Genomic DNA, 26356 nt, shown 5'->3' on the forward strand with positions numbered 1-26356 from the left:
ATGATTTAGAATAATCCCCGTCCAAACTGTCATCCTCAGAGAGGAAAGGCAATGTGTGCATTTGAAGGTAGTGGCTGCTCCCACCTTAGCCTGAGAAGGCTAGAGAACTAGATTAGCAGATTTATGGCTTTCTGTTTGCCAGCACCACAACCAGTGAGTGAGACCCCCAGCCATGAGAATAAAAATACAGCCGTCCGTGTGACAGGTACCCAGTTCATTTTAAGAGCACTTAGCCATTGGTTTATTAAATACCGTGATAAAACCATGCACATCCGGCACCTCCAACACACACATCATGGAAAAGTATGCCTTCCTTCCAGGCATGCAGGGGAAAGCCTTATTACAACCGAATTTAGGAGATGACTCTTCTAAAGGCTAAAACTGGTCCAAGATCTTCTAAGATGAAGAAAGAGGACGGGAGGCGTTAGAGTGGGAGGCTCTTCCTATACTTCTGAAGTTACTGCAGGATTAGTCCTGCTGGACTGGAAGGGCTGACAGATGAGGAGTGTAGCCACTGACACCCGAGCAGGTTTCCAAACCACACGCCCTCAAGTAATGCTGGGCCTGTTATGCTCCAAAGCAGCGGAGCAGCAGGGACCCTCCCCATCCTCATTAAAACCCGACAATCTGTCTGCCATTCCTGGAGAAGGTCCACAGAGAGTCTCTGCTTCCCTGGCCAGGTGTTTAACGCCCAGTGATGCTCACGTCATCAATCATGTGACTCAGTCAAGTGCCACAGTGTCAGCCGTCGGGAAAAAAAAAAAAAAGATTCTCCAAGTCCAATTGACACTCCCTAGGATGCTTAGCTCCCGCTGGCCCACCAACAGATCCTGCCCTTCACATCACAATTCCAGCTACAGCGCATCTTCAGGATCAGAGGATTAGTGATCCAGGGCCTCTAAGAACAATACACGTTATGCTAGTGTCTCACAGTAAAGAAAAATGCCTTAGAAGCCACAGGCCTCAGTGCCTGCAGGTCATAGGTCCTACAGTCCCTAAAAGTCATAGCCCCTTAGAAGCCATTTCAGTAAGTTCTAGTGTGGCGGTCCTTCTGTGATTGTGGCAGCCATTTGGTGGGGGAAACAGACCTAGAGGTTAGACCCAGAATGCCTGTCTTACAAAATATGCAGTCTTGGGGCTGGGGATTTAGCTCAGTGGTAGAGCGCTTACCTAGGAAGCGCAAGGCCCTGGGTTCGGTCCCCAGCTCCGGAAAAAAAAAAAAAAATATGCAGTCATGACACTTGGTCACTGCTATGGCTTGGCATGGCATCTGGCTTCCAGCACTGAACCCAATGAGTACTTTATAAACCCTGACGTACAAGGACACCTCCATTTCTACCCCAGACAACAAAAATGTGAGGGTTGGAGCTAGAGAGGTGGCTCAGTAGTTGGCAAACAGCTTGACCCTCTTGTAGCGAGGATCCAGGTGACCCTCTTGTAGAGAGGACCCAGGTTTGGTTCCCAGCACCCACGTGGGAGCTCACAACCATCCCTAACCCCTGTCCAGGGCATCTGACCTCCAGGTATCCCAGGCACGCGTGTGGTGTACATTCACACATGCAGCAAGACACTCGGACACATGAAACGAACTGTAAAAACTGTTTTAATCAAGGAGCATACACTTTCCATCAAGTAGCACTAAAGCTTGAAAGAACGCACCATGATGTTAGCAAAACCCATCACCTACAGAAGCCACCATAGTCATCAAAGGTGAGCAGGAGGCAGGAGGGAGGGAGGGAGGGAGGGAGGGAGGGACGGAGGGAGGGACGGAGGGACGGAGGGACGGAGGGACGGAGAGAGTAACTGAAGAGACAATAATTCTGAAGGGGAAGAATGGTAGAGAAATGTAAAAGGCAAGGTAAGAGGGAGCAGAGGAGCTCGCTCAGAGAGACAAAGCCCTCGAGCTGGCATTTGCAACTCGAAGCTTTCAGGGCATACGCTGAGGTGAGTCTTCTGGTTTCCAACCTGAGTCAGAGGTGCTGTCTCTAGACAACTGAAAGAAAACCGCTCCGCCTGCACTCAGCGATGCCTAGCCAACGTGCAGCACAGCTAGCTACAGGACAGGATGTGGGGAAGAGCGAGGAGGTGGGAGCGAGTGCTGTCTTTACTGGTCCCAGTGTCACTGCAAATAAATACTGTCAAGATTTAAGCCATAATAATGGAAAGGCTATAAAGGTCTCTGTTATAATGCTTCCTCTGGTGCTCCCGTCCATAAATGCCCTCTTTACGCTGCCCACGTGGCAATGCTCCACTGAACCTCAGTATATGGGCACCCCAGTGGGAATGCTGCACCCTAGGTTCCCAGCAGGAAGCCAAGCAGCAACATGCGATCCACCTCCAGCCTGTGTAAGTGAGCACATACACTCACTTCCACCTTCTAAGTGCAGACTGAGGGCCACTCCGGAGCTAAGAAACACAGTACACGGCCTCCCTGTAGCAGGGTTAGCAGGATATCTATACGCCAAATACCTGAGGAAAACAAGTGTATTCCATGAGGACACACATCCATGCAACATAGACTCCTTTACTACTTGGACAACTAAAATCCTCACACTCATGCCCGGCGGCCTAATGTAAGACGCAGTTTCCTCTGCTGTGTGCTGTGTGTACACTGCACATTGGCAGCATTTAAAGGAAGCTAAGTGGGTGCTCACAGAGACACCTTTACTTGGACCCAGCAGACAGAAAGGTAAAGATAAGCAAAGGTTTTAAGAAGCCATTTCCCAGTTATATAAAGCTCGGTGAGAACAGCATACACAAGAGCCTGAGTTCGCCCTCCAGATAACACCAAAAGCCACAATGAAAGGCAGAAGGCTGGGGTGCAGTTAAGTGGGGGAGCTTTTCTCTAGCATGTATAAGGTTTAACCCCCAGCACCTCTGGAAAAAAAGAAAAAAGAAACCCTACATCTTACAAATTAAGACTATAAGCATGAAGGTTGGCATAGTGGCACATGCCTTTAATCTCAGTACTCGAGGGACAGAGGCAGGTGGATCTCTATGAGTTCTAGGCCAGCCTGATCTACATAAGTTCCAGGGCTAGCAAGCAGGACTGGTCTCTCACAGAACCAGGAGAGGACCAGGCATTAAACCCGGCTAGGTGGCCAACACAGGATGATGGCTCGCTCACATTCACTAGGTGGGGAGTCAGCACCAACCACAAACCACCATTGGGCCGCCTTCCCTGTTGATCTGTAATTGGTGAGCCTGCGATAGAGCCAGCAATTATCGTTAGGTCCCCTGTATTTATTTCACAGACAAAGGCAAGCAGGAGAGACCAGTTAGTAATGAGTAAGTAATGACCACGGAATACACTGTATTTTATAGAGCTGCTTGGGCAGGAGAAGCTATTCAGAAAATAAAAAGTGAAAGAATAAAATAAGCTAGAGAAACTCAATTTTCTTCTCCCTTCCTCCCAAAGCCACACTTAGGATAAAATGAGGTTTGTGCAGGTTAATCCTTATGAGGTAAGAAAAAAATGATTAAATACATTTAAAAAATCAATTGTACATTAAACCAAATCCAGGAACTGCAAAAACAAACACCACAGAGCTTCTCCAGCCAGTCTGAGCTACAGTTTGGTCAGCAGAGGATACCCCCTACCAGTGAGGGACCAGAGTCCAGTGAGGTAATGTAGGGGGCACAGAGGAGGAACTGCCAATCTGTCTGGAATTCACTGGAAATATAGTGATTTCTAAACACTACAAATGAAGACGTCTCCTATAGATGAGCCTCTGAACATGAAGATGCAAATCTCTACAGAACAGCAATGACGTGATCACTGGATAAAGTTAGAAGATCCATTCAGTGTGAGGTGAGTTCACTGTGTGCAGTTGTCCCTTGTGCTCATGCACAGCATCTGCAGTCGTCATTTCTAGAGCAGTAACACGAGTGGAGGTGAGGCTGCTGTGCCTTTGTCTTTGAAGGCACTCGGTGGGGACACTCACATTCCTGTGGCCTCAGGGGAAGCCTATGGAAGGCGAAGCCACAGAAGGGCACTGGCTGCCTGCCCATCCCACAGGGGCCAGGACAGAGTTCTTGGCTAACCCTAAAAGCCCCTCTAAAGCTGATTTGCTTCTCTGTGTGCATCAACATCACCGAGCTCTATATTCTTCCTTTAGAGACTTAAGCTCAGGGCCAGGGTAGAAGGGGGGCTTCTGGGAAGGGTTACCTAGTTTACTCACTTCCAATAAAGCCCAATGTGCACAGTAATCAGTCTTAGACCCCAAAATCTAAACAAGTGGCGAACCCAAGTCTTTCCCTCCGTGTGCTTCCGACGGAAGCAGTTTGGAATTATAGAGAAACCTCTGAGGCCTGCCAGGGTTGCAAGGGAAACAGGTAATCCACCATGCTGCAGTGTGTTCTCGGCAGGGTTTGACAGGACTCGTGGGGACGTTCCCAAACCTCACAGCACTGTTAGGATGGGTTATCTGTCCATGCCTAGCAGCTGGCAACAAGAAGAGCTGACAGAAAGACTACACTCCCTTAAAGGCATCTCCAGACTCTTATCTTCAAAGCAGGTGCCGGCTGCTGCCTGTAACTGACAGGGAAGAACGAGGGGATGCTGATGGGGATACAGATAAAGGATTTACCTGAGGGGCAGAGGAAAGGGAAACAGAGGAACCTGGAGATTGAGTTTCCTTCACTGAGGTGGATTCCGGTGACTCCCAGAGGACCTGCACAGCACAGCTTTAAGCGCTGGAGTCAGAGAAAGCAAATTGTTCACTGGTCCAACCTTCACGCTGCCAGCAGGAGACAAAATAGCAGGCAGCTGCTGCCCCCTAGAAGCTACCTGAGAGGTAGCAGCTTGCACAGAGACACCAGATGAAAAGATTCTATTATCTCCCTCGATCTCATAACCTGTCATTAGTGAGGTACAGGGGTGCAGACGCCTCCTCCGAGCCTGAGGAGGCGCACATCACCTGTGATGAATTAATAGGTACCTTTTCAACAGCGAGGACGAAGACGCACACAAAAGACTCCAACCAGGGAGGCTACAGGAAGGCGATGGCTCCTCAGAGGAAGCACAGGGCAGCAGGCAGCCCTGCCACAGCCACAGCCACAGCCACAGCCATCTGGGCAGCCTCTCCTCACAGGACAGTGCCGGGGAGAAGGTCAACACTTCCCCCTTGCCTGCGTTCCCATCCACTCGGGTTCCACAGGACGGGTCTGACACTGACTCTCAGCCCCACTACAGACTAGGGCTGGAGGCCTGACTGCCCAGGGCTTCAGTCCCCTCACTATAACCCGAGAAGGAGAATCCTCACAGGGTGTGAGAGCTGGACCTTGACAAAAGTAAACCAGCACTGAGGCCACACGAGTACACAGTAGCCCTCCCAGCCCATGAGATCAGAGCTAATAATTGCTCAGTTAGTATAAAAAAAATTTTTTTTTCAGTTAAATTGAAGAATCATTAAAAGTAGAGCCCGCTCTGCATCCCTTCAACATGTTATACTAACTGGAAACCTATAAATGTTCAGTCACTCACTGATCTTTTGATGTGGAGCCAAGACCTTTCCTTTGAGTGCAGGCCCACAGACTGCAGTTCCCAGACGTCTTTCCCCTGGATAAACCCCACCCACAACACGCCATCCACCTCTCTACAGCAAATCCAGTCTACAGACAGTACAAAGCCAGTGGCGGTGTGCACGCTCTGGGTCTTGAGGACCCTGCCCGCGTGTCAGCTCACACGGAGTCTGAGGGCAGTCTTCTCAGTCTGTGCTCACTGTACGTGAAACTTAGATTTTAATGGAAGATTCTTTTACACGGATCCTCACAGAACACACCATCCTTGCAGAACCCTCTTTTCATATTTGCCTCACCTGTCTGCATCATCTGTAATGATACAGCATTGCTCAATAACAAGTACATCTGGCAAGTGGGAGGGAACTCAGTGCGTGTCAGGAACAGTGTGGGAGCGACTGTCCCGGCCACCTCTTGGGAATTCTGGCCAGGTTAGGAAGTTCTGGAGGCCTGAAAGGCAAGCTGGCCAGTTACAGCAGTGCTCTCACCCTTCCGAAGGCTCCCACCCTTTAACACATCTCCTCACGTTGTGGTGAACCCTACCAGAAAATTGTGTTCATTGCTACTTCATAACCATAACTTGGCTGCTGTTATGAAATGTGATGTAAATATCCGTGTTCTCTGATGGCCTCAGGCAACCCCTGTGAAAGGGTCGTTAGACCCTCAAAGGGGTCATGACTCACAGGTTGAGAACCACTGAGTTACAGCCTGTCAAAAGCTCTTGACTCTTTTAAAGAAAAACATGTTTAGGGGTACCCTGCTTTATTCCACAGGAAGTCTGAAATAGCTCTCTGAAGTCCATACAGAACCAGCGGAAAGGCACTAACCCAACATGAAGGACCTGGGTTTGATCTCCACATGTATGCCAACAAAACCAGAATAAATAAATAAATAAATAAATAAATGTAAAACAATAATTTTTTTTTCCGGAGCTGAGGACCAAACCCAGGGCCTTGCGCTTGCTAGGCAAGTGCTCTACCACTGAGCTAAATCCCCAACCCCAAAAATAATTTTTTAATGTACATGCAAAAGCCAAGCATGATGGGAAATTGAGGCAAGAGGATTGCAAGTTCAAGGCCAGCCTGGACTACACAGTGAGACCCAATCTCAAAACAAAACAAAAAAAAAAACAAAAAACAAAAAACAAAAAAAAAAACATAAGCTGAAACGCTAGAACAAAAGGAAAATACAGGAAAAGGGGGAGAATTGTTATGTAAATGTTTATTCCTCCTCTCCAAAACCCATCTCCTGTGAAGTGTGAGAGAAAATGAAACCATTTATACAAACACTCAACTTACAAGCTGGATTCTGTTGGCAACTGGTAGCACACGGCTACCATAAGGCTAGAAAAAGAGGCACTAAGCCAGAGATCCTCTCACTGTGTGCCTGGCTGAGTCAGGCCTGACACCAACAGCGAAGCCTCCTGAAAGACCCCTTGGTAAAAGGGGTAATCAGCAACCCGAGTGGACCCCACGACTCTGCCAACAGGAGCTGCAGCCCTGGTGGCTTCCAGGCAAGAAGTCACAAAGGTGGCAGTGCAAGGGTCTTCTCAACAGGGCAATTCACCTCACACACGCTCCACTGGGGCCATGTGTTAGCACCTCTCTGCCTCCGACTGTCAAGGGTGCCCCCAGATAGATTTACCTCAGAATCACTCAGTGTCAGCCCATCTCGAGACTGCTCGGACAAACTCATAATGGCAGAGAGAAGATTTGTGGAGCAACAAGCATAAATCTTGGTTATAACTACAAACCATAAAAGAAAGGAGAGCTGGGAGGGGAGAGGGGAGGGCGGCAGACATGTCCTTCTCCCGAGCACCACTTTATCTTCCTACAGCTCTGCACCACGCACCAGGATTAACTCGAGGACATATTTTTCAAGCCCAATCAGTCTGTGTAGTTTGACAATGGGCTCAAACATTTTAAATGGAAATCACCCTGGAAATGCGGGACGCATGGCTACCCTAAGAACAGCATGTTCAGTGCTCTTCAGAGGGCCACGGGGATTCCGTGTTTGCCACAGGAATACCCACCCTGTAGGCCACACTAAAAGATATTTATCCGTGAACAATTTTTCAAGTAAGACAATGATCAGTCTTAAACAAAGGAAAAGCGTTTTGGAATGCTCCGTCTGTCCCAGGAAGAGGTGTGGGCTCCACAAAGACAGGCCTCCCTCCATCAGCATGCTCAGAAAAAAGGCCGACAGCCACTCCAGTCTCGGATCCTCCATCTCCGAAACAAAAGCACCCTTCAGTGATCTGTGGGGCAGGGCCCCTGCTTACAGGGCCACAGCAAACACAAGGGAGGGAGAGCCATGAAAAGCCAGGAAGAGAAGCACAAACAAAGGTGAGCACTGCCTCAATGCTGGTCTCCTAATTATTACCCCTAGGAGTTTCGATTCATCTAATAATTATTTGTAAAAGAATACCTCCAAACTGAAAAACACAAGCTCCTCATCCACCTGAAAAAGGAAGCAACCGAAGGGCACCGCCTAGTCTTTTCCACAAGCCTCTCAGACGATAACAGGAAGGATGGGGTCGGAAGAGGCAGCAATTTCAAAATCAGTAAGTGGCCCAGAGACTAGAACCGCCCAGAAATGGAATGAGGCTTTTGCCTGGCCCATCCATTTCAGCATTTAGCTAGCAAGTTTCCCTCACAGCTCTGTCAGGAAGAGGGGGAGCATAGGAAGGCACCTTCCAGACCAGGAGCTGGCTTCCTTGACCATTTCCTGGCTGAAGGTTTTGAGTGGGTGTGGAAAAGGAGGAAAGCCAGCGTGTCTTCCCACCCTGGCTCCAGTGCAGGCGACAGCATCACCATCGAGAGGCACCGTGAGCCCCACTCTCAAACCCTCTACATTTGGTTTTGTTCCCAAATAAAACCAGGAACTGTTCAGTCAGGCAGAAAGATGGCCGAGGCAGAAGGGTCGTAAGAACAAGGTCAGCATGGGCAATCTACTTCCGTCTCTCACAGAAACAAATCAGCGCACCGTCTGCTCAGCGTCATCCCTGTTCAGTCCTTCAGACAGAGGTGCTAAGCAAGGAGACGGCAGAAGTGACTAGACCAGCCAGCGACACTGAAGACTATTTTGCCATATTTACAATCTTCCTGGGGAAAAGAGTCGACATCCTGAAATCCCCACACTTGTGATTTCAATACTCGTGCATGTAAAACACCAGTGTGAAAATATCACAAACAGGGGTTGGGGATTTAGCTCAGTGGTAGAGCGCTTGCCTAGCAAACGCAAGGCCCTGGGTTCGATCCCCAGCTCCAAAAAAAGAAAAGAAAAAAAAAAAGAAAAGAAAATATCACAAACAAAGTCTGTGGGGCCAGGCGTGCAGGATAATCCTAGCACTGGGCACTGAGGCCCAGCCTGGGTTACATAACGAGCTGCAGACCAGCCAAGACATTGAGTGAAGTCACCTTAATGCCCTCCGCCCCGTCCCACCAATCTCCCCACAGAAGTCTTGATTTTATACTGTATCTGCATTTGTTATGCCACTATATACATGCATGTACACACTTGCACACATGAGTATGCACAAAGAAACGTACTGAGCATGTGAATGTCATCCTTCAGAAATGTTCTAGTGGGAAAAAATGAGAACCACCTATCCACAAGGATCCTGCCAACTAGGACAGCAAAGTAGTTAACCACAAAAGTTGCAAAAGACACAACCCTGGGGAAGATGGTCAGGAGTACATCTAGAGATTGGAGAGAGGCCACCAGCCACAACCATTCAGACACTCACACAGCTGGCTTCCTGGATTCAGCAAGGTTATCAATGATCCTTTGATAACCAGCCTTGAGTGAAGGATGGGAGAGAGGGCCTGGTGGTTACGAGCACTTTCTGTTCTTGCAGAGGTCCCAGGTTCAGTTCCCAGCACCCACACGATAAAGCAGATCACAACTGTCTGTAACTCCAGTGCCAGGAGATCCAGTGCCTTCTTCTGGCTTCCTCAGGCACCTGGCACACACATGGTACACACAGACGTGTGTGCACGCTCACACACACGCGCACACACGCGCACACACATGCACACACACATACACACACATACACATACACACACACGCGCGCACACACACACACACACACACACACACACACACACACACACACACAGTAAAACATGCAGAAGCCTTGAAGGACGGAGAGAAGAGCTGGGTGAGCTGGGTGGCACATGCCCAGTAGCAGAGGCAGGCAGATCCACTACCAGTCTACACAGTGAGTTCGAGGCCAGTCTGTATACAGTGAAACTGTCTCAAACCAAACCAGAGGAAGAGAAGATCTCAGGCATCAGAGGTGTGAGCTTCCCTAAAAGGACTAAACTCAAAGATGCTGTGGAACCCCACAGGATGACAAGACTCCACCTTGATCTTAAGAAGCAAGAGTCAAAGACTACAGGAGTACTTTTATACCGAGACCACCATATCCACAATGGTAGGGCATCTTTTCCTGTAAGAACTCAGTATACTGAGACGTTCAATATGTAAAAGTACTTGTTACCAGTCCAGTCAATCCCCACAACCTGCATGAAGAAAGAAACAGGAAAATCAATTCTCCAAGATTGTCTACTGACCTCTGCACAAGTGTTGTGACACAGTAGGACCACCACTACACACACACACACGCACACACACGCACACACACATGCACACACACATGCATGCACACACTCACACACACGCGCGCACGCACACACACATACATACACACGCACACACAAAATAAATGTTAAAATAACAATAATTTAAATTGGATGTGATGTCAACAACTGCAATTCCATCACTGGGAGGCAGAGGCAAGAGAATCACTGAAAGTTCAAGGCCAACCTATTCTACATAGCAAGTTTCAGCCATGTATGACATACAGTGAGACTCTGTCTTAAAAAAAAAAAAAAGAAAAAAAAAGGTTTTAATCTAGAAAAGTTGACAGGTAGAAATTGCCATCTTCCTTGGATCATTTTGGAAGAAGGAAGGAGGGAGCAAAGACTGAAAATAAAGCCAGCAGGGTGGGTAGCACACGCCTGGGATCAGCACTCAGGGGGTGGAGACAGAAGAGGCCATGCAAGGACAGGCTGAGCCACGCTGTCAGACTCTTCATCAAAACAAGTAAGCAAATAACTAATAAAGGGAAAAAAACTCAGACCTACAACCAGAGGCCGCAAAGACAGCAGGAGACGCACCCACTAGAGAGAATGTGTGTCCAAGAGCAAGAAGCTGAAATTCGAGCTGAACACAGGGCTGTGTGCAGAGGTGAGCAATGGTGCTGCTGACTATGTGAAGCAGAGCGGGCACGAGTGAGCGGACACCAAACTAAACCTTACTGACCATTCACTCCAATACCCAGAAACCGGGTGACCGGAAGGAAGTCAGGTTACCCAAGCCCCATCACAGCATCCAAGCAGGACAAGAAGCAAGCTGTCCTGTGCACCCATTCATCCTGTGCTGGAAACCAGGGCTTCACTCACTCATGCTGAACAAGTGCTCCGCCACTGAGCCTTCCACGCACAGACTCCCACCACACAGTTCTAAGGTGGGCCTTGAACTCACAATCTTTAGTGCTGGGACTACAAGTGTGCACCATATGCCCAGCCGCCCTCTTTCTTAAAAACTTTTGCTGTCTCGAAATTAAAAAAAAAGTTAACACTGCAATGAGTTAAAAATAAGCATAACTGTGCTGTCATGTTCTTCAAGACCCAGCTCCAGAGAGCTCAGAAACCATCCCTAAGTTCCGCCCAACAGCTGTCCTCCTCCTCTGAATGAGGGGCCCTCTCCGACTCACTGCCAGGCAATTCTGCACTAAATTATACACAACTTCGTGGTGCTTCCTAAAATTACATATGATGTTCCCTTTTCGCTAATTGTTTCATGTAAACAAATGCCTTTTCTTCCCCAAATAAAATACACGAATTACTTAAAAAACAAGGCTTGTTTGATTTTGTAATTGTCTATTCTCCGGTGCTGCGGTTAAGCATCCAGGAAGCAGCCGGCACACTGGGCCTGAATGGCCTCCCTCCCTGCTGATGGAGCTGAGCACTGAGGGCTTCCAAACCACACCCCTGTGCACTGAGCTGTGGGCCTGAGCTGCTGCCCACTGCCTCTCCAGGTCCTAGGACGGTCATCCAGGCAGCATCGGTCCACAGCTGCCAAGAGCTCTCCTGGTACTCAACCTGTGCCCCTGGCCTGCCCCACAAGCTAGCTTTCTATGGGCTCTGTTGCCTGACACCCTGCTGCCACCGCTCCCGGGAGAAAGGAGTTGTTCACACAAGACCATACAACTCGGCTGGTGCCCTCATTTAATCAGGCTGCTGCAAATGGCTGGCCAAAAGCAATAAGGGCATGACTGAGAGACTGTGGGAGTTTAATATAAAAAAATTAATAAAAAAGGAGGGGGAAGGAGAAAGGGTCTACCTTTTAATAGGGCCCTAATTACCCAACTCACAGGATCAGCCCAAATGAGATGGGAGTTTATTTCGGGTTTTTTTAATTATTGTTTTTTATATAAATATAAATTGCTGCTATGTGTTTTCTTTCCTCTGAGCAATTATGCAGTACGTACGTAAAGAGGAGAAAAAATATTAATTAAATATAAGGTAATTGTAGAGTTGGCCTGGAGAGAATGAGTCTGAACTCTGGACGATCACAGGCTACCAGGGTTTGAAGACTGCTCAGGGGCTCCCAGAAAAGAAAGAAATAACCTAACCAACCAACAGGCAGACGCGCAGTGCAGCGGAAGGAGCCACATTCAGATCCTACACAGAACAGGCCTGCAGAGCTCCACACACCCAGGAGTTAGCCAGCATCAGAGACTCCAGGCTTCCAAAGAGCTTTTCCAGTCATGGCCCCAAAAGACAGCCTGGCCTCACTTTGAGGATGCAAAGCCAAGTCAGGAAGCTTCTAAAGAGCCTGCAGCAGTAGGGGACAGAAAAGCACCACTGTGTTCAGGCTGGACTTCAGTTAAATCACAACTTCTCTCTGAAGGGCTTGGAGGCAGACCTTGGAGGCACACAAGCCTGGCAGAGCAAAGCATCTATGAAGAGCCAGGCAAAGGAAGAGAGTGAGGAGAGGTGCCTCAGACAGCCATGCAGGGATGAGCCTATCTCTGGTGACAGAAAGGGGCGTGAATAGCACCGCCACTCCCCTGGAAAAGTCTGAGAGGTACTTGTGTCCTCTGGCTCTATCTGTAGCCCAGCCAGATCCATCTCACCCTCTGCCTAGAAAGCCTTAGAACATGCTAGAACCTGGCCCTGTTCATTCCAGACAGGACCTCGCATCTCCCTCTCCAGCTCAGCCAAGGAAGAGAGAAGAAAGCAGGAGATTGCCAGGCCGTGAGACAAAGGCCCAGCAGTGGCAGCGAGTCCCAGGTCACCAGTTCCCACCACTCCACGAGAGAAAGGCTTGGCAATGCTAAACCCAAGGCTGGCGCTCCCCTAAAACTGATCTGGTTTGCACAGAACCGGTCTTACTACCCAGCCCACACGATTTACATCAAGTCCTGAGATGCCAAACAATGAAAACAGGGCAGGCAGGCAGGCAGGCAGGCAGGGACTCTGGTTCAGACCACCAAAACAAAAACACTCTACAAAGAGAGTTACTTAGCTGAAAGCGGTAGTGACTGTCTTCTCATCCTAGCACTTGTGAAGTCATGCCAGGACAACTGTGAGCATGAAGCCAGCCTAGGCTACATAGTGAATTCAAGGACAGACTGAGCTATAGAGGGTGGCCCTCCTTGTTTAAAAAAAGAAAAGGCCCTTCAGCCCTCAGTAGGCTTCTTTCCTATCAAGAGTCTACAATACCATGGGTGCCACCTATCAAAGACAGAACCACAGACCAGACAACCCCCGAACCCCTCCTCTTACCAGTTCCTTAAAGCCACCCGGGGGGCTTCACTGAGAAGCAAAGACTAGTTATTTCAGGTTTCCAACAATTGGAAGCTGACAAGAATCAACCTTGTGTCACTTAATTCTACCATCAGCAGCAAAGTGCCACATGACTGCCACTGTGGCTGCTCTCAGTTCCAGAAAAGACCCAAGAGGTCTTGTCGCTCCCTTCTGATAAACAGAAGTCACAAGCCAGAGGTCATGGGCAAGGCATCGCCTAAGGATTCTGATTACTAGAAAAGAACCCTGTGTGTCTCTCATACTTACCAGAGGCTCTCGAGGCACCACATTTTCACTTCCTGGAGAAGAGCTGGGCTGCAAAGAAAAACAGAAACAAAAATAAGATCACAGTGCCACCTCATGGACATCAGAAAAACAAGCAGTGCGCTCAGGTCCTCTCTGTTCTCAGCAGGCTCCTGTAGAAGGAGCTGTGATGTGAACCTTAATCTGCAGACTGTTTCTGGGTTCACTGTCATAGCCCCTCATAAACAGGGCTTGTTTATTCTCGGGAGGACTAAGGGTCAGATATAATCAGGAGGGATTGGGGCCATGACAAAAAAAAAAAGACCAGAGAAGACCTAAGAATGATCTACACGTTTTTCTACCACCTTCTCAGAACTACAGAGCAGATCAAAAGTGTAGAACCAAAGGCAGCCACAGGGGGGCAGCAGCAACCCACACTAGGGGGGTTTTCTCTCTGTGAAGCCAAATGCCACTTTGGATTGTTTCACTTCTGTGACAGGGTCTCCGTGTAGCCCAAACTGACCTGAAACTCACTGTACAGCTAAATGTAACCTTAAATCCCTGACCCTCTTGTCTCTGCCTCCCCAGTGCTGGGATCAAAGGAATGTACCACAACCACTACCCCTTCCCGGCTTCTGCACCGGATTAGAGCGCCCATCACTAAGAACCTACTCTGGGGTTAAGTCTTTCACAGAAATAATCCAGTGTCAAGCTGAGAAATACAGACCAGCCTACGAGCAGCAAACAGCACTGTGACCTGCAGGCCAGGCTCCTCAGCCTCCTCTCACACCTTCAACCCTACACTGCACTGGACAAAACCCAGAGCAAGAACAACAGCTGAAGCAAGACACAAACCTCCAGAAGGATAGGACAAGCGGCCAGCTGAGCTGGTTACCCACACAAAAGTCAATTTTCTACAGATAACGTCAGGCAGACGAGGGCAGCTAATGCGTGTGTCCCAGGAGCCGACCTCCATCCAGCCTCCCAGCTAGTTCAGATGGCCTGTTCCAGCCTCCTATGGAAAGGGCGGAGTGGGGAGAGGAAAGAGTCTAGAGAAGGTTCCTTTTTTTTTTTTTTTTTTTTTTTTTTCAGAGCTGGGGACCGAACCCAGGGCCTTGGGCTTGGTAGGCAAGCGCTCTACCACTGAGCTAAATCCCCAACCCCCTAGAGAAGGTTCCTAAAGATCGCCTTACCTCACCGCTGCCTGCCACCACACAAAAGGCACCTGACACGGAGCCAAGGCCTCTCTTTGGCCTATCCTAAGAGCTCCACCACCCCAAGAGCAGAAGACCAGGCAGCTATAACTGGAGGTCAGTCCTCACACCCCAGTGACCTTTCCCCGTGCCACCCTGCCAGGCCTCCTTCCTGCCTCCCCTTAGACTTCAAGTCCTGCAGACCCCCCTGACTGCAATGACTGCCCGCCCTCTTCCAGTTCTACATACAGAAGGCTTTCCTCAAGAGTTCCCCCAGAGGTACCCATCAACTCTTCCTGCAATCTTCTCTTCTAAGTAGCCATGAAGTCAACCTCAACTTCTCTTTATCTCCGCTGCCATCACTTTGGTCCAAGCTTCCAGAGTCACTTGCAAATGCTTTCTAGTCAGTTTACCTGGACTCGTGCTGGCCTCTTCCAAGTCACTTTCCACAACACAGAAACCAATCATTTATTTATTTATTATTTTTTTTTTTTTGGTTCTTTTTTTCGGAGCTGGGGACCGAACCCAGGGCCTTGCGCTTCCTAGGGAAACCAATCATTTATAAAGGACAACTCAGTCATCTCCTTACTTACTGACTCACCCGCCCCATAGCATCATCAATAGCTCCTTGCTGTTCTCAGAAGACAAGAAAAAACGTCCTCCGTGTGGTCTTGGAAGCCTCGCACCTACTCTAACCGCACGTCAAGACTCTTGTGTTGCTGAACCCCAAGCTCATCCCTAACGGACACGCTGGTTTATCCCTAACAGACACGCTGGTTTATCCCTAACAGTCATGCTGGTTTTGCTTTCTTTGTTGAGGGGTTTTGCACAAGCTGTTCCTTCCTCTCCCCACAGACACTTGAACGTTGTTCAGAGCCAGCTAAAGCATACATGCACACACAACACAAATTTCAAACTTTTTTTAAAAGAAGCTGAATGTGTTGGCAAACTATATGTGGCTTCTAGCACTCCGAAGACTACAGCAAGAGCTTATAAACCATAGGCCAGCCCTAAGCAGCACGAGACCCGTCCTCAAAAAGAAAAAGAAGGGTCAAGGGGGAAAAAGAAAGAAAAAGTCAGGAAAAGAGCCAGGGAAGAGAAGGGACAGAGGAGAGCAAGGGAGAGGAGAGGAGACTGGAGAGGGAGAGCAAAGAGACCAGGATGAGGCTTGCTGGTGAAGTATATCCCCACCCCCAGGTCAATCCTCCACAGGCAGGCAGGCAGAAGGACAGACAGACAGACAGATCAGATCGCTTGCTGTACCCCACTGACTCCCAGGGTCTCCCTGAGACTCCCCTCAGTACCGTCGGCAGACACCAACTGTAGTGCTAACATTTCACTTTACGCTTTCTTCACTTAACTCTCCCACTAGCTGTGCAGCGTTATTGCGGATGATGAAACAGAAGCCAACGTCACATGACTCACCCCACCGCCTCAGCAAGCAGTAGCATCATAGGCATTTGTACATTAACTAAATGAAATAATCAAATTTTGTTTCAATCATATTTTATTAAGCAGCAGCTTTAATTTAATGCTGCACCATAAGTAATCATGTAGCTATCTGACTAGACAAAACAAACATCAGTGACATGGTTCAGCGGATGAGGGCACTTGCCACCAACCCACAGAACCCACTCAATGGAAAGCACCAACTCTCACAAGTTGTCCTCTAACCTCCGCACTCACACACATGGGAGCTCAAGCACATGGATGGACAGACAGACAGACAGACATCATACATACATACATGTTATAACGAACACAGTTTTGGTATTTAAGAAGTCTCATTCTTGACTCAAAGTTTTCCTCTTGAGATACAACTCATCACAATGAATCATTAAAAAGAAGTTCCTGGGCTGGAGAGATGGCTCTGCTCTTCCAGAGGTCCCAGCACCCATGTGGTGGCTCACAACCATCTGCAATGAAACCTGATGCCCTCTTTAGATGTGTCTGGAGACAGCGACAGTGTACTGACATACATAAAATAAATAAATAAATCTTAAAAAAGAAAGAAAGAAATTTCCCTTAAGTCAGTTCAGCCAAGGCTGGGGAAGTGGCTCAAGAGTTAAGTGCCAGTGTGGCTTCCACAAGGCCCTAAATGTAATGCCCAGCACTGCAAAAACAACAGCTAGGTGACTCGTTGGTGGCGATGTGGGCAGAGGGACACACTGTAGACAGTACCAAGTTTTCTGAAACATTCACCCTTCAGCACTCTTCCTTTGGCAAGAAGTGCTAAGGATTAAATCTAGGGCCTTGCCTATAAGGGGAAAACACATGTTTCTTTCTTCTTTTTGGACACAGTATCTCACTATGTAGCCCAGGCAGACCTTGAACTCGTGATGATCCTCCTGCCTCTGCCAACTACTGGGATTACAGGCATATGCCACCATGCCTGTCTTAAATTTCTTTACCTAAACAATGAAATCACAGGAACTGCCTGGTATATAAGCCCAAGGGAAGCAAGCCACAAACAGGGATGTATCCCGGAACCAAGGAGCGCTGCGGCCCTTAATGTAATGTGGCCAACACTTCACCAACTCTGCGGCAGTAACACTCCCAGGGCCACTGATACTTATGTGAAGGTCTCCTGACTACAGAGTTCCACAGACACTTAGGACAAGTGGACTAAGACAACAGCACAGCCAGTACAGACCTATGCCATCCCAAATGACCCTGGACCCTGGGTGATCCTGACTGCTCTCACTTCTTCACACGGGAGGGCAGTCTCCCATCTCACCTTCAACTCCAGGCGCTGCTCAGATGAACAGAGAGCTGAGCTGCTGGACTGACAGCCAGTCTGCTGGTCTGACTACTCCAGCCTTTACGAAATGCCCAACATGTCTTTAAATTCCGGACCCTAGATCTGCCTCTTCAAGTGACATCTGGCCTAAAAAAGATCTCTACAAACTAAATTCCAACTTGACTCTGGAACTCTTCAAAAGATCGTTCACAGCTTTAAACAAGAGAGAGAAAGGAGGCCTGGAAACTACCAACTGAAGTCTAAAGTAGAGATACGAGAAGAAAGCTTGGGGCTGGAGAGATAGCCTAGCGGTTAAGAACACTGGCTGAGGGTTGGGGATTTAGCTCAGTGGTAGAGCGCTTGCCTAGGAAGCGCAAGGCCCTGGGTTCAGTCCCCAGCTCTGAAAAAAAGAACCAAAAAAAAAAAAAAAAAACAAAAAAAAAAAACACTGGCTGACCTTCCATGGGACCATGGTTCAATTCCCAGCACCTGCATGGCAGCTCACAACGGTAGCTCCAGTTCCAGGGGATCTGGTACCTTCACAGACATGCAGGTAAAACACCAGTGCACATAAAATAATATTTTTTTTTAAAGGAGGCTCTTCTGAGACCCACAGGACCTTCAGAAGTCAGGATGAGGAAGTAGGGATGGGAAGAAAACAAAAGACTAAGTGTTCTTTAAAAGAATGCGAAGGGGGGTTGGAGAGATGATTCAGAGGTTAAGAGCACTGACTGCTCTTGCAGAGGTCCTGAGTTCAATTCCCAGCAACCACATGGTGGCTCACAACCATCTGTAATGGGATTTGGCACCCTCTTCTAGTGTGTCTAAAGACAGCTACAGTGTACTTACATACACAAAATAAATAAATCTTTGAAAAAAAAGATTTATAAAAAAAAAAAAGAAAGAAAGAATTCGAAGCTGGGGTCGGTGAGGTCTTAGTAAAGACACTGGCCATCAAGCCTGAGACAACCCAGGGAAAGGTACTTACTTATGATAAGCCTGGGCCCCACAGACCCACAGATGGAGGGAAAGAATAAACTCCAGCAAGTTGTGTATGGTGGCACATGCCTTTAGTTCCAGCATTCAGAAGGCAGAGGCAGGCAGATCTCTGATTTTAAAGCCAGCCTGATTTACACAGTGAGTTCCAGGACAGCCAGGGTTACCCAGAAAAACCTTGTCTCAAAACAAAACAAAACAACAACAACAACAACAACTTTAATTAAATTAAAAAATAAGGCTGAGTGTAGTACACACTTTCAATCCCGGAACTCATGAGGCAAAGGTAGGCAGATTCTATGAGTCTGAGGCCAGCCTAATCTACATAGCCCGTTCTAGACTACTCAGGGCAACATAATAAGACCCTGCCTCAAAATTAATTCATTAACAAATTAATTAAAAGTTAGTGGGTATGGTGATATATGTGTGTAATAATCCTAGGACATGGAAGGTGGATGCAGAAAATCAGGAGTTAAAGGCCAGCCTCAACTACATACTGAATCTGAGGCCAGTCTGGGCTACAGAAGACCCTGTCTCAACAAACAAGAATTAAGGCCTGGGGAGACAACTTGGTCAGTAACAGGCTTGCTGCTCAAGCCTGGGGCCCTGAGTCTCATTCCTGGAACCCAAGTATGTGGTATGAGCTGTAGGGGTATGGGCTGTGGGGGTACGGGCTGTGGGGGTACGGGCTATGGTGGTACGGGCTGTGGGGATACAGGCTGTGGGGATATGGGCTGTGGGGGTATGGGCTGTGGGGGTACAGACTTAGAATCCCAGTGCTGGGGAGATAGAGGCAGGAGAACTCGATCCTGTCTGCCAGGACTCACTGGCCACACCGCCTAACCTAATCTAGTGGGAGACACAGTCTCAAAAAAAGCAAGGTGGATGTTCTCCTTGAGAATGACACTCATGTAGGTGCTGACCTCCCCTGCTGGGAAACTCGCCAAGTGCTCACCTCACTGCACAGCCTGGCAAGAGTTCCTGAGCTTGAGCAACCGGAGTGCCTCCAAACCCATGAGCAGTTGTGTCACGCCTCACACGCCCTACAGAGTCTACACAAACAGCTCGTTACTGGGAAGAACAAGAGCCACTCCACCAATCCTCTGCGATGTGGACTTGGGCACTCACAGCTGAGTGACTGGGAATGCTGCTCAGCCTGGCTGAGCCTCAGTTTCCTGGCCTTGGCAATGGTTCCACAGCACACACTTGAGAATAAAGAGATAAAAGTCCCATCAGGCTGGCCCTCTGCTCTCTACAGCTGCCATGGAGTAACAAGGACAGGCTATTCCAGCAGGTGAAATGCTTATGGGACTATGCTCCTGCCATAGTTACAAAACAGGACAGAGGATCTGCCCTTAAACTGCTCTGGCTTTCTGCCATGTGGCACAGGTCAGACAAAGAGAGGAGGATGCCCAGCCCAGGACAGAAGTCTCTGTGTTGGAAGAGTCAGAGAATAGATTTCAGAAAGGCTAAAGCAGCAGAAAACTGCAGGGCTGACTTCCAAAGAAAGCCATGAAGAAAGGAAGTTCCAGAAACCCACAGGGATGTCCCTTTGAGACTTTGGTCAATACTAAAAACCTGTGTGCACACATGGTGAAATCCCATGAAGATTTAAAAATAAGTGTGGAGGAAAGCTGTAAGCTGGAGAGTTCTCAGGTTGCTTGCCGAGCTCTGAGTCCCAAGCTGTGAAACCCAGAGTCCTGCTTACTGAGGGCATCCTAGACCCCTGAGAAGTCTTCATCCTGAGGCAGGGGAAGATGTCAAGTGATCCCCAGAGCAAAGTCTACTCTATCAAAACTAAAAAGTAGGGCTTGAGGGGCTGGAGAGATGTCTCCGTGGTTAAGGGCGTGAACAAACACGATGACCAGAACTGGAGTTCCAGCACCCATGTAACCTAACAGGCCGGTATTCCTCCATGCACACTTGTGTCCCTAGCTCCGACCGGGACAGAGACAGACAGGAGGATCCTTGGGGCTTGCTGCTTTCCAGCATAAGTTTAGGGAGATACTCTGCTTCAAGACAACAGGCAGAACCGTTGAAGGGGACACCTGAGACCTCCTCTGGCCCTGACACATACATCTACATACGCAAAGAAAAAGAAAGAAAGGAAGAGGAGGAGAGAACTTCAGAGAGTCACAACTTTGCCTTCAGAACAAAGCCCAACATTCTTTAAAGGCCACAGAATTCAGCTCAGTGTGTTGTCACACCTGTAATAATGTCATTCAAGAGGCTGAGGTGGACAAAGCCTGAGTTCAAGGCCAGCCTAAGCTACATAGCAAGACTACTTCAAAGAAGCAAGGTCCACAAAAGCGAGCAAATGAGGCAGCTCAAAGGGAAGTGCGCCTCCTAAGGACCTGAGTTCCACGGCCAGAACCCACTCGGTAGGAGAGAACTAATCCAGCAAGTCACATGACCCCACACCCGAACACATACACTAAATTCAAAATTTTTTTTAGAAATATACAAAATTTAGATCCTAGACATAAAACTCACAACAGCAGAGGTAAATGTGAGAATAGCCAGCACTCTATCAAAATCCTCTGTAAAGTATGGTGCCTGAAAGCCAATAACTCCAGCACCTCCAAATGCAAGAGGATCAGAGTTCAAGACCAATTTACTACACGGAAAGTTCAAAGACAAACTGGGCTACAAAGACCTAGACAGGGGTAGAAGGGGGAGGGGAGGGGAGAGAATAAATGAATATTAAGTTATATTCATCCTGTCCCAGGGGAGCTGACGCCCCCTCTGACCTCTCTGCCTGACTTCTCCACACTGCAGGAGCATGGTGCACATATATAAACACAGGGAAAACACTTTCAGACATGAAAGGAATCGTTTTTAAAACACAAGATACGAACATAAAACAGCTCTTCTGGATATGTAAAGTGTCCTTTGTGGGTGGCAGAGAGCCTAAAGAGCTTTGGGGTTAGGCCACGCTGTGGCTCCCACAGTGGCCCTCATTGCCTGAGCAAGGCAGCAGCCGTCATGCAGTGCTGGTGACTCCAGCTTCCAACACTGTGCACACCTGCCTCTGGCCTCAGAGACCATGGAGGTGGATGACATCACCTCCGGTCTCCTCCAGCACGAGCCACCAACCACCTCAAGCAACTCTCCACTGTAGGACCGAGTCCTGGCTGCCCGCTACCAGCTGCTTCACCATCAGACAGCCCCACTGTAGGACCGAGTCCCGGCTGCCCGCTACCAGCTGCTTCACCATCAGACAGCCCCAATACCTTTTTCTAGAGGCAGGCCAGGGCCTGCCCAACCCCATAAGAGAATGGAAAGGAAAATTATAAAGAATAAAAGTGAAAAGGAGGGAGCTGGAAAGATGGATGGCTCAGTGGGTAAGCATGCTTGCTGCTCAAGCCTGAGGATGCATCCCAGATCCTCTGTAAAAACACTGGCATGGCAGTGGCTCAGAACCCAAGCATTGTGGACAATAAAAAAGGTGAATCCCTGGGGCTGGCTAGCCACAGCCTGGCTCTAGGTCCTGACTCAAGGGAATAAGGTAGAAAGTGACAAACGTCCTCCTCTGGCGCTCTCTCTCTCTCTCTCTCTCTCTCTCTCTCTCTCTCTCACACACACACACACACACACACACACACCCTTACACACCCTTACACAGGCATACGCACAGACACATGCACACACACACATATACACACAGACACAAATGCATACAGAGACACAAATGTGTCTAAACATGCAACTCTAACACTGGGCTGGAGAGGTGGCTCAGTGGTTAAGGGCACTTGTGGTTCTTGCTGAAGACCTGGCTTTGGTTCCCAACACCTACATGCTGGACCTGTGTCTCCAGGCCCAGGGGACTTCGTGCCTTCTTTTGGCCTCTGCATGCTCCTGAACACACAGTCTACACAAAAACTCTTGCAGACTCAGGCGAAAAACATAAATGTAATTTTTAAAAAGCGGCAGCAGTGAAAATCAGAACACTGGGATGGAGAGATTTTCCACATGCAGACAAAGAGCACAAGGTTACAAAACAACACGGATCAGAAATCCACAGACTTGCAAATTTTCAGAAAAGTCAAGGCCAGTCCTCAGCTCTAACAGATGCAGCTAGTTTTCACTTTAACAAATAGACCCCTTATCAAATGACATTCTAAACTTATCAGCAAGAATTAAATAAATTGATACCTTTAAAAGAAGGAGGAAGAGGAAAAGAGAGAAAGAGCCACCCAGACGCTGTCCTACATACTTTAATTCAGACATCAGGAAGTGGAGGCAGGAGGATTGAGATTTGGAAGCTCACTTGCACTACACAATGAAAGCTGTCTCAGAAAACCAATCAACGGAAGACGGTGGCTCGCAAGGTCCCACTCTACCTCAGAGTCTGCAGGCCACCCTCAGCTAGCTGCCAGGAGACGGAAAGTCATTCTATTTCAAACCCTTACACATTCGGCATCTTTGTGCATTAGTCAACATTAACTAGTCTCAAAAGATGTTAGACAGACAGACAGACAGACAGACAGAAAGGTAATATTACACTGGGAGGGGGCGCTCATGGAGGGAACTAGGGTGAGTTAGAGGAGTGAGTGTAGATTTGATTACAGTAAAAGAGAGGCATTTGTATAAAAAATAAATTTTTAAATGTATTTGTTTTTATTTTATGCATGTTGGTGTTTTGTCAGGTCCCCTGTGTGAAGTGACAGACAGTTGTGAGCTGCCATGTTGTCTGGAACAGCAGTTAGTGCTCTTAACTTCGAAGCCATTTTTCCAGTCCCAAAAATGTTTTTTTTTTACATTTATTTATAAGTACACTTGTAGCTGTCTTCAGACACACCAGAAGAGGGCATCGGATCCCATTACAGATGGTTGTGAGCCACCATGTGGTTGCTGGGAATTGAACTCAGGACCTCTGGAAGAGCAGTCAGTAAGCTCTTAACTCCTGAGCCATCTCTCCTGCCCAATAATGTTCTTTAAAAAGCCATATATATATGTATATATATGGGTCGGGGGCTGGAGAGATGGCTCAGCGGTTAGAGCACTGACTGCTCTTCCAGAGGTCCTGGGTTCAATTCCCAGCAACCACATGGTGGCTCTCAGCCATCTGTAATGGGATCAGTTGGATGTAATGCCAGTGCACGCCTTTAATCCCAGCACTCAGGAGGCAGAGGCAGGTAGATATCTATGAGTTCAAGGCCAGCCTGGTCTACAGAAGCAGTTCCAGAACAGCCAGGGCCACAGAAAGAAATCTTGTCTCGAAAATCAATCAATCAATATTCCCTACATTAAGATGAAGTGGAAATTTCTGGTTTCTTTGGAGACTCAGGTGTGTCGTGTGATGTTTCTCTGGAAACTGTCTTATGAGAGGATGTTTTACTGAAGCAGACACATGGGAAGGTGTTTTGTTGAAAACAGATATGTAATGTTTTTCTGGAAGCTGCCTGGAGAAAGGGCATGTGGTGTTGCTAGAACAGACACTTGTGAGGACTCGTGATGTTTAAAAAGGATATAAATATAACCCAACAGACAGTGGATGACGACACTGTGTGGCATTGGGTCGCCTTGCCACTCCTTGCTGGTCTTCATTTATCCTGACTTCAGAGAAATGCACCGAGGAACTTGTGGTGGTGGTGTCCCGGCAGACTCAGGCCTATCGGCAGAGCCTCAAAATTTCTTCTGGATCAAACTGCCGGCAGTTGTCGATTTCTAAATGGTGTTTGTGAGTGGATCAAGCTACTGCTGTAATTCATGTTGGATTCGCCCCCAAAACTATTTCTAAGCAGGTCCACATCCTCCTTGGCCCTATTAACCTTTCCTTTCCACTACCTCTGGTGGGTGATGGGCTAAAGGTACACGTATTAAAGCAGGTTTTAAAAACAGAAGTCTACACTAAGAAGACAGAGGTGGCTGAGCATGAGTTCAGGGCTAGCCAGGTCTACATGGCAAGACCCTGTCTCACACAATAAAAAGAGAAGTTCTGGAGAGGTGGCACTTAGTAGGACCCACGTTAGTTATAGCATACACCCACATGGTGGCTCACAACGACCCATAGCTCCAGTTCCAGAGGATCTGATGCCCTCTTCTGACTGCCACAGGGACTGGGTGCACACACACGCACATACACACACACACTCATGCACACACATACACACACACACTCATGCACGCACACACACACACAAGATACTTTTTTAAAGGCAAGTATGGACAGCAGAAACTGCCAAGCTGGAGGAAAATGATACCTAATGCAAACCTGGACCCACTGGACAGGAAGCCAGAGAAGACCCAGGCTGGTGAGCCACAGCTTCTCCAGCTGTGGTTGTTCACAGGTTGGGTTGGGCTGGGCTGGGTTTGGTTTGGTGTTCCAAACAGGATTTCTCTGTATAGCGCTTGCTGATCTAAAACTGGCTCTGTAGACCAGGCTATCTTCAAACTCAGAGATCCACCTGCCTCTGCCTCCCAAGTGCTGGAATTAAAGGCGTGTGCTTGAACTACCGTGTGGGGTTTTGCTTTGTTTTAATCTGTGTTATTTGAAATAAGGACAAGCTTTGTAGCTAAGCCTGGCCTTGAACTATCCACCCTCTCGCTTCGACCTCTTGATACTGATATTATGACATACCTGGCTTACATCACCCATTCCCCTACCCCCGTCTCAATCAATCAACCACTAACAAAAGAAACTTTAAAATTAATAGCAAAAATTAGTAATCTTTATGTTTCCAGAAATTAACCCCCCCAAAAAACAGTTTTAAAGGGCCTTTAATTGATTCCCAGCACTTGGGAGGCAGAGGCAATTGGACCTCTGTGCTCTGAACCTGGTTTACACAGTGAGTTCTAAGACAGATCCCTGGAATAGGAGTTACGAACAGTTGTGAGCCAGCACGTAGGTTCTGTGGGTTCTGGGACTCAAACCCAGATCCTCTGAAAGAGCAACAAGTGCTCTTAACTACAGAACCATCTCGCCAGCCCCACATACAATATTTTTGAGGATAAAATACAAAGACAGTAAGTATAGGCATCTGGCTGTGGTCCTAGCTACTCACACTACTAGGATGACACCCTGGGCCCCAGCAATGAAACAAAACCATGTCTCTTAGGAAACAAAACAATCTGGAGTGGTAGCACAGGACACCCAGCTCTCAGGAGGCAGAGAGGCAGGAGGATTGCCAAAAGTTCAAGGTCAGTCTGGTCTACACAGCAAGTTTCAGGCAACCTGGCTTACACAATGAGACCCTATCATGGAACATTCATTAATTAATCACAAACCAACCAGCCAGCCATGGTGGTGTACATTTTTGATCCCAGCACTCTCTGGGAGGCAGAGGCAGACATCTCTGTGAGTCTGAGGCCAGCCTGGTCTATAGAGTAAGTTCCGGGACAGCCAGGGCACCCAGCTCCGAAAAAAAGAAAAAAAAATAAAAAATAAAAAAAATTAAATTAAATTAAAAAAATTAAAACAAAACCCAGCCAACCAAAATATTCAGGGAAAAAAAAAGTTTCCTCAACCTGATAAAGGAAATGTACAAAACCCTACAGCTAACATCACACCCAAGCACCGCAGGCAACCCCTCAAGATCAGTCACGGAGAAGAATGTTCACTCGCTACCACTAGGAGCACCGCTCCTCATGTTCTAGCAACAAACAAACGTAAGTAAATAAATAAAGGAGCTGGACACAGTGATGAAGAGCAGGTGGGAGGGGGAGAAAGAGGAGTGGGGAAGAGGGGTGGGGAAGAGGAGGGAGGGAAGGAGGGAGGGGAAGAGGAGGGAGGGAAGGAGGGAGGGGAAGAGGAGGGAGGGAAGGAGGGAGGGGAAGAG

General features: G+C 48.1%; 1 protein-coding gene across 1 annotated transcript in view; it reads right to left on the minus strand.

Annotated features, from left to right (window-relative positions):
- Pex14 (peroxisomal biogenesis factor 14) overlaps positions 1 to 26356 on the minus strand; it is a 136477-nt gene that overhangs the window by 99869 nt on the left and 10252 nt on the right. The window contains 1 exon segment of the mRNA NM_172063.1: positions 13671 to 13718. Within this exon segment, the coding sequence (NP_742060.1) occupies positions 13671 to 13718 (48 nt within the window).

The sequence above is a fragment of the Rattus norvegicus genome, chromosome 5 (genome assembly GCF_036323735.1).
Source record: "Rattus norvegicus strain BN/NHsdMcwi chromosome 5, GRCr8, whole genome shotgun sequence".
Classification (NCBI taxonomy): Eukaryota; Metazoa; Chordata; class Mammalia; order Rodentia; family Muridae; genus Rattus; species Rattus norvegicus.